General features: G+C 37.4%; 1 protein-coding gene across 4 annotated transcripts in view; it reads right to left on the reverse strand.

Annotated features, from left to right (window-relative positions):
• Positions 1-7,295, reverse strand: part of LOC131120076 (stromal membrane-associated protein 1-like) — a 60,042-nt gene extending 52,747 nt beyond the window's left edge. For 3 of the 4 annotated variants that reach the window (XM_058065161.1, XM_058065158.1, XM_058065160.1), the window contains exon 1: positions 6,987-7,295. Coding sequence is in view for 3 of the 4 variants with exons in the window: in XM_058065158.1 (XP_057921141.1) it covers positions 6,987-7,104 (118 nt within the window). In the remaining variant the exon portion in view is untranslated. The remainder of the gene's footprint in view (positions 1-6,986) is intronic. The other variant, XM_058065157.1, reaches the window with a different exon arrangement.
• Positions 7,296-9,085: the final 1,790 nt, after the last annotated feature.

Raw genomic sequence — 9,085 nt, forward strand, 5'->3', positions numbered from 1 at the left:
TATTTAAAATTATTAAAAATTATTTAAAATTATTAAAAATTATTTAAAATTATTTAGAAATATTTAAAAAATATAAAAATCATTAAAATTATTAAAATTATTAAAATTATAAGCGTAAAATCATGTGTGTTAAATATATGTTCTGGCCCCCCGCACAATTTTGTTAACTCAATGCGGCCCATGAGTCAAAAAGTTTGCCCACCCCTGCTCTATGACATCCCTGTCAGTATTTTAGTCCACTAAAGGTTCTGGTCAGTTCTGCGATAAAGAACGTATTTCCACTTAGTTTCCACGGACAATAAAAAGTTTGGCTCTACGTTCTATTTGTCGCCTGTGCATTCTTGTGTATGTGAGGAAGACGCTGGTATCCACTTCCTGTGTGTGTGTGTGTGTGCGTGATTACCATTACCATGAACTACACCATTAGTTAACTGTTCTGTGGTTATCAACCGTCAAGCTTGTCAGCAGTTTGGCTTGAAACGCTTCTCCTCTTCTTTTGGACATAATTCAGCCTACACTTGAAAAGTCCCAAAAAATCGTAAAGGACGCTGTATCAACTCATCTTCAGTAGATTTTCTTGAGTTTTATTTCAAACTTCAAGTATTTACAGGAGCTTGAATGAAACAGGAATAGCATCAAATTAGACTAACGACAGAAGATGCACAGAATATGAATGAATGTAGTAGACATTCAAAAAAATCCAAAAAAACAAATAATGAACAAGAACCGGGATATAATTTTCCCACTTTTGGACAGATTTAGTAGAGATACTCAATTGGGTTAGGCCACCATTAAATATACACAAGTACACAATCTACACTGCAAAACCGCAGTACTGTACAGTGGACAGTCATCAATTATATAATAATCAATATTGTATGATTAATTAGCTTATTATTATTACTATGATCATTCTTCTTCTTCTGATTATTACTACTACTAGTAGTAGTAGTCTAGTATTAGCCTGCTTATTGGCTTGCTTATAAGCCTGCTTTTGCCCTATTATATGGTAATGATAATGGTAATGGTTTTATTTCATTAGAACATGCATCAGATTACAATTGAGTGCATCCCATAATCAGTTCCCAGTTCCACATGTCCAAAAGGAGTAGGAAGAAGCAAAGCTTATTAAATCCTATCCCTCCATCTGGCACTTTTACAATCAGTAACTGTTACATTTGTTCACTTCCTGCTTTCCAGTTTTTTTTTTATTTATTTTTTTTAATAATGTACCTCGTACCGAAGTACAAGGTTATATGACCATACATACAATGACATAATGGTTACCATAGTAATAATAGTAATAATAAGTGATATATATAGCACATCATGACTGGTTCAAGACTATATGAAATTATATGAAATTTGTCAGAGATTTTTTTTGTAAAAAAAAAAAATCAATAAAAGATTTTTTAAAAATCAATAAAAAATATATAAAATTATTTAGAATAAAAATAAAATAGGTCTAATGACGCCACTGGTTTTTACACACCGGTGGTCTCTGCGGTCTTCTCCTGTTCCAATCTTTTGTATTAGTCATGACGAATTCACCAATTAGTTACTTTGCACAGCCACTTAGCATCCTATAATACATATACGTCATAGTTACGTCACATCGGCATCAATCAAGTCAATCGGGATTTCAACCACATGCTCGTTTGAGTGTCATGATCACAGAAAAATTGCCATATTTCCAACATGTTGTCTTTAACATACTAAGTGTGTGTTTAGCTGACTAATCGCCATTTGCGGGATGACAGGCTGCCTTGTAAATAAATACTGTAAAAATGCGGGACTTTCTGTTGTACTGTAATATTGTAAAAAATATAAATCACTGTAAACCAAAGCCCATAACAACATTATCAGGAATTTTTTTAGTACCTGTCGTCCAACCTCATCCTCATCCTCACTCCTTAAAGTCATCAAGTGAACATGCAAACACATGAAGACGTCAGCGCTGATTCGGTTATGAACACACACCCACGTGTCACGCACACGCAAATTGTGTTCGACTGCTGACCTGATTGGACGCAATGGGCTCTGTTCATACACTCTCTCATGCAGGTAGAACGTCATTAAGAGTGACAAAACCAGAGCATAAACCTTCTCGGTGACGGTCAAACTGTCAACAGAAGAGGACCAAGTCACACTTGAACAATAAATGTACCCAGGATGCATACACACTGCCATAAGCATGTACATACATACATATATTTATGTACACACCCTTACGAAAAGAAAATATATTTATAAATATATTACTTTAAATATATTGTATTATATTATAATATATTATTTTTCCATTATATTTTCCAATACATTATATATTATAAATACATGGAATAATATATTTTTGTACATATATTATACAATATATTATATATTCATGTAATATATGGCAATATATTGCAGAATATACAAATGATTGCCGCTTTCAATATATTGAAATATATTAAATCCAAATATATAATATATGAGTTTATATATCCCAAATTTTATGCAATTTTATATATGTAAAAATATAGTCCTTTTTTGGTCTTGATCGCAAGATATTTTTTATGTATCAATATATACACATATATGATCTATGCATATATTGCAATATATTGGAAAATATAAACATAAGATCCCATATATGGAAATATATTTCCTAATACATTGCATTATATTTGCCAATATACTGCAATATATTTTTTTTCCATAAGGGCATTCATGGTTTCAAACAAAATCTCACAGCTGAGAAAACCACACGCACACATCCACACAAAGACGCCGGAAGAGGGACTGTGGAAGTCTACAACATGAAGGAGGGAGGCGGCCAACAGAGCATGAAATTAAAGCCCCGACAGAGTGCATGCATGCATAGGACCGGGTGCTATATCACCTTTTAAAACATACTGATATTATTTCTGACAAGATATAGGATGACACATATTGGCATAAGTTGGTGTTGTGTTGAAAGTGCTTAAATTGGGCTCTCCCTATTTGCTCGTGGAGATTCGTGGAGTACTGGATTTGGGCGCATCCCTAGACCAAACCACCTGTGGCCGACTTGCTTCTGCCCATTTATTGTGTTACTGCAATTTCAATGACTTTGTGGATTATTTCCAGTCTTGTTTCAAGTCGTTGTGATTATGATTCACTTGTGACAGGAACAAATCGCATTTCAGTTGATGTTGGTGAGCATCAATCTGTACGGTAAGGTCCGAGTCTCGCCAAACCGTACTCTATTCAAATCATTTTTCCCCATAAGAAATCGTGTAAATCCAATTAATCCATTCCATGAAGCCTATGGAACTATGTCAACTATGGAAAGGATTGCATAAGGAAGTCAAACAATGCACAACGATGAGCCAATTCAAGAAACAATACAAGCAGTTGATGTTTGCTAAATACAAGGATGAAGAGTCTTGAACCAGTCATGATGTGCTATATATATCACTATATTGACACTTACTATGGTACCCATTATGTCATTGGATGCTCATATCACCTCCTACTTTGGTATGCTGGTTTTTGGTTTTATTTTTTATTTTTTTTTATTTTAAATTAAAAATTAAAAATTAAAAATTAAAAATTAAAAATTAAAAATTAAAAATTAAAAATTAAAAATTAAAAATTAAAAATTAAAAATTAAAAATTAAAAATTAAAAAATTAAAATTTAAAATTTAAAATTTAAAATTTAAAATTTAAAATTTAAAATTTAAAATTTAAAATTTTTAAATTTTAAATTTTAAATTTATTAGGAAAGCAGGAAGTGAACAAATGTAACAGTTACTGATTGCAAAACTACCAGATGGAGGGGTAAGATTTAATACGCTTTGCTTCTTACTACTCCTTTTGGACATGTGGAACTGTGAACTGATTATGGGATGCATTCAATTGTAATCTGATGCACGTTCAAATGAAATAAAACCATTACCATTCCCAATGTTTCACCTTTCAGATGATCTTATTTCACAATATCGCATACAATACAATACTGGCAGTAGTACAGGGCGTGCCTGCTCGGCCACACTGAGGAAGAATAGCATTGCTTAGTAGGTAACTTTTTGTTAGTTGTTAGTTTGTTATGTCTCCCAATTAGCAGTGCGCCAAAAAAAAGGAAAGCCACCAATATTGTCCACTTGTGGTGACCATCAATACGGGTAAAGATAATTGAATGCTAGACGGGGTCATGGATTCCTTGGGCTGTTACAAGAAGATCTGGGAGAAGATCCTTACACACATATTGACCACCGTTGAAAACAATGTAAAATGTCATAAATATGTTTTTTTGGCATTAATAAAGTGATGAATTAGTTTGGCTAAAACAACAAAATATAACCATCAATTTCTTTTATACCTCCAGGAAAGAGTTGAGGAAAGCAAACATAATTGGGTGACACTGCAGTAGTTCCCAGCAAACAAGGCCCACTTGATAAAAGGTTGCCAGATTCAACTAAAAGTCAAATGAAATGCAGCAAACAAGACTCATGGTGGTTGCCAGGGATGTGCTGCCCCCTGCTGGTTTGAGATTTAGTGCTACAAGCAATAAGGTGAATTACACAGCAGTCCAACTCCAAGACAGTAATGATCAATTCCGCCTATAAAGCTCCATTTACACACAATGTGACCTGCATATTAACCAAGCTACGTTATTATTAGTAGTAGTAGTAGTATTAATAATACTAAGATTGTTACACCGAAAAACTACTTCACTCCAAAATAGATCACTCCAGTTATGTGCCGTTATACTCAGTTATTATTTAGATTTTTTTTCACCCACTCCCCAACTTGAAATACTAGAGAAACTGACAATATTTACTCACATATCTGTACTGTACAGACTGAACTTGAGGCAGAAACCAGGAAAATGCATACAAGCGTATTCAAGATGTCAAATTGCATGTTGAGTACTATAAATTTGTACATGTTGCATTGCAAATTAAAGCGTCCCCTCCATCCATCCATCCATCCATCCATTTTCTATGCGATAAGACTTAAGACTAAGACTACAATACATAATAAATTAGTTGCAAAAAGTATGTGTATTTGATTTGCGACTGGCAAGGAAGAGTCAAAGATAAGTCATCTAAGAGGCGCTTGCCAAGACACCAGTATGGAACCCCCCCCCCCCCCCCTTCTTTGCACACAGCTACTTAGCAAGCATGCCATCTGATGACATTGGTGAAAAGATGACGTACAATCAAAGGTGAATTAAAGTCTTTAAGTGGGAGGAAGGGATGAGGTATCACGGAGGGCAAGGCAGTGAAACAGGAATCAATAAGCATCCTTCCTCGAGCTCGCTCTCCCTCTCTCTCTCTCACACACACACACACACACACACATGCAGTGTGTGTGAATCTGTAGGCTAAAGTGAGTCACCACACCGCAGTGACACACCCAGGAGTTTCTCTAATGGCAAAACTATCCAACCTGGAACCATCATATTGAAATTACAGCAGAATTAACATTATTAGCAGACTAAAATTAGCAGAATAATCATTTTATTTCCCCTACATTCAATGGTATGGTGGTCAAAAATGTATAGATCCTGGCCTTACCTATACACACTCGCTAACAAACATATTATAAGAGTAAGAGCAAAAAGAATAGCGCAGGAGGGATCGGTTTTTACTGTCATGTCGGACATGCCATGGTTGACTCCATGCAGTGATGTAATCCAAGATATACTCTATGTCTCATCAATGTAACATTACTGACATCTAGTGGCCAGAATACTACATATAACTTGTTTTTCAATATGTTTTGACTAATTATAGCCCATCGTCAACAACGATAATTTCTTATTATTTATTTTTGGAAAAAGCACAAGTGACATCCGAACATTAGAGCCCCACTAGACATGAAATAACACCCCTATAATCACCTTTGCGCCACAGAAACCCACCATGCCATGCCACAAATAGATTACAGTCCTGTGAGAAACACTGTAAATGAATGCCAGATTAATACATGAAGTCAATAAAAGTATAATATTGTAATATTATAATATTTTCAGTTGTTTTTTTTATAAAACGCATAAGACAACATCAAGCCAGAACATCCACACAAACGCAAAACAAAAATAAAAATATGTAATACAATCCTGATGTCTTGTCTGGCAGTGATACAGTGGTACTGCAATATATTCCCAAGTGTGAATACTACAGTATTTTGGTTGCATGACACAGTTTGATGCCCGAATCTGACCAGTTTCTTTGAGTAAGATCAAATAAACATATAAAGATGCACACACACTGAAGAGGACGAATGTTTTCCACTCATAAATAAACCAGGCAAGGACGTGACACTGATACAGCGTCATCAACGCGTGTCAAGTTATTGGCAATACAAAAGCGGAATCACCAATTTTCACATTTCAAAGTAAAACACATTATCAGTAAAGGGGCTGAATTAAAATATAAATATATTTATTAAATATCAAGGCAAAGCGACGTTGTAATACATATTTCATATACATTATATGAACGGATGTATTATTAAGAAGCTGTGCAAGGTAAGATTAATAAACCGAAAATATGTCACATTTTTTAAATAAATTTAAAGATTAACATAAAGACTTGATATCATACAAAGTATTTATTAACTTTAAAGCCCTTTGGAATTGAATGGACACGAGTGCTTCCATACTACGCTACAAAATTAAATATTTTACTTTGGAAATACGTAACGGAAGTTGGATACTTACTGGCGCTGTGCTCATATACAGCTTGATAGCGTATCATTTAAAATAACTCAAAGTGCCAAAAGAAGCTTATCTCAGGGACATGACATGACACGACATGAAACAGATGATGACAGAGACATAGTAGCAATGTTCAGTGTTTACATTTAGGACATAAAACGGGAGCAACTTAGCAAGAGTGCTGACGGTGCTGCGTTGCTAGCTTTGGTCGACCGCTAGCGACCAGCACGCAAGCACACGGTTTGACATTATTCCGCACATTTGTCATTCACACGATGAGTATGCAAGATTTACCTTTCGCCTCACAGTCCGCACAATATTTGTTGTCGTCCTCTCTCAGCAGTTTAGACAGAATGGCCTGATGCTGCTCGTTCAGTTTTTGGGCTTTCTCCCTTTCTGAGCGAGTCGTCATGTCTAACAAAGTCTGGATGATAGTCCCCTTTGTGCGTAGAGCCGAGAAATATGACAGACGACAGAATGTATTAAAATGGATGTGTCATCTCCGGTAAGCTCAGGCGCATTGTGTGTGCTAGCATCCAACCTGCTAACAAGGTGATATGTATCCAGACCAAAGTGGCAGCATCTCTGCTGCGTTCAAGACCATCGGATATCTCGGTGACACACATTTGCCCCTGTTTTCAATGAAAACTTTTTTTTTTAATGTTAAGAATGTTTGTGTCCTTCGACAGAAACCATTCATTCATTCATTTTATATCTCTTATCCTCACAAGGGTCGCGGAGGTGCTGGAGCCTATCCCAGCTGTCTTCGGGCGAGAGGCGGGGACTGGTCGTTGCACAGAAACCATATTAAAACAAAAAATATATTTCCCTCCCCCATCTTTTTCATTCATTCATTCATTTTCTACCGCTTATCCTCACAAGGGTCGCGAGGGGTGCTGGAGCCTATCCCAGCTGTCTTCGGGCGACAAGCGGGGACTGGTCGCTGCACAGAAACCATATTAAAACAAAAAATATATTTCCCTCCCCCATCTTTTTCATTCATTCATTCTTTTTCTTCCGCTTATCCTCACAAGGGTCACAAGGGGTGCTGGAGCCTATCCCAGCTGTCTTCGGGCGAGAGGCGGGGTACACCCTGAACTGGTTGCTGCACAGAAACCATATTAAAACAAAAAATATATTTCCCTCCCCCATCTTTTCCATTCATTCGTTCATTTTCTACCGCTTATCCTCACAAGGGTTGAGGGGTGCTGGAACCTATCCCAGCTGTCTTCCGGCGAGAGGCGGGGTACACCCTGGGCTAGTCGCTGCACAGAAACCATATTAAAACAAAAAATATATTTCCCTCCCCCATCTTTTTCATTCATCCATTCATTTTCTACCGCTTATCCTCACGAGGGTCGCGGGGGTGCTGGAGCCTATCCCAGCTGTCTTCCAGCGAGAGGTGGGGTACACCCTGAACTGGTTGCTGCACAGAAACCATATTAAAACAAAAATATATATTTCCCTCCCCCATCTTTTTCATTCATTTTCTATCGCTTATCCTCACAAGGGTTGAGGGGTGCTGGAACCTATCCCAGCTGTCTTCCGGCGAGAGGCGGGGTACACCCTGGGCTAGTCGCTGCACAGAAACCATATTAAAACAAAATATATATTTCCCTCCCCCATCTTTTTCATTCATCCATTCATTTTCTACCGCTTATCCTCACGAGGGTCGCGAGGGTGCTGGAGCCTATCCCAGCTGTCTTCGGACGAGACGCGGGGTACACCCTGAACTGGTCGCTGCACAGAAACCATATTAAAACAAAAAATATATTTCCCTCCCCCATCTTTTTCATTCATTTTCTATCGCTTATCCTCACAAGGGTTGCGGGGGTGCTGGAACCTATCCCAGCTGTCTTCCGGCAAGAGGCGGGGTACACCCTGGGCTAGTCGCTGTACAGAAACCATGTTAAAACAAAAAATATATTTCCCTCCCCCATCTTTTTCATTCATTCATCCATTCATTTTCTACCGCTTATCCTCATAAGGGTCGCGAGGGGTGCTGGAGCCTATCCCAGCTGTCTTCCGGCGAGAGGTGGGGTACACCCTGGACTGGTCGCTGCACAGAAACCATATTAAAACAAAAAATATCAATTTTCAAACATTTTTCAAAAAGCTCCAGAGACCCACTAGGGCGGTGCTAAAGATCCGCATGCAGCTCCAGAACCGCGGGTTGCCGACCCCCGATCTATTTGAATCGACACAATAGAGGTCACACACAAGAGAAACCTTTCGCCTGTTCAGTTTGTGGTACAAAATTCTCTACACTCACAATAATACACACTAGAGAGAAACCTTTTGCCTGTTCACTATATACGCAGGTTTTGTATGAAATCAGTGTTTAAAAAACCACACTGTAGAGAAACCATCCATGTGCTCTGTTTGTGGTGAAA

Source organism: Doryrhamphus excisus, chromosome 2 (assembly GCF_030265055.1).
Source record: "Doryrhamphus excisus isolate RoL2022-K1 chromosome 2, RoL_Dexc_1.0, whole genome shotgun sequence".
In the NCBI taxonomy this organism is placed as follows: Eukaryota; Metazoa; Chordata; class Actinopteri; order Syngnathiformes; family Syngnathidae; genus Doryrhamphus; species Doryrhamphus excisus.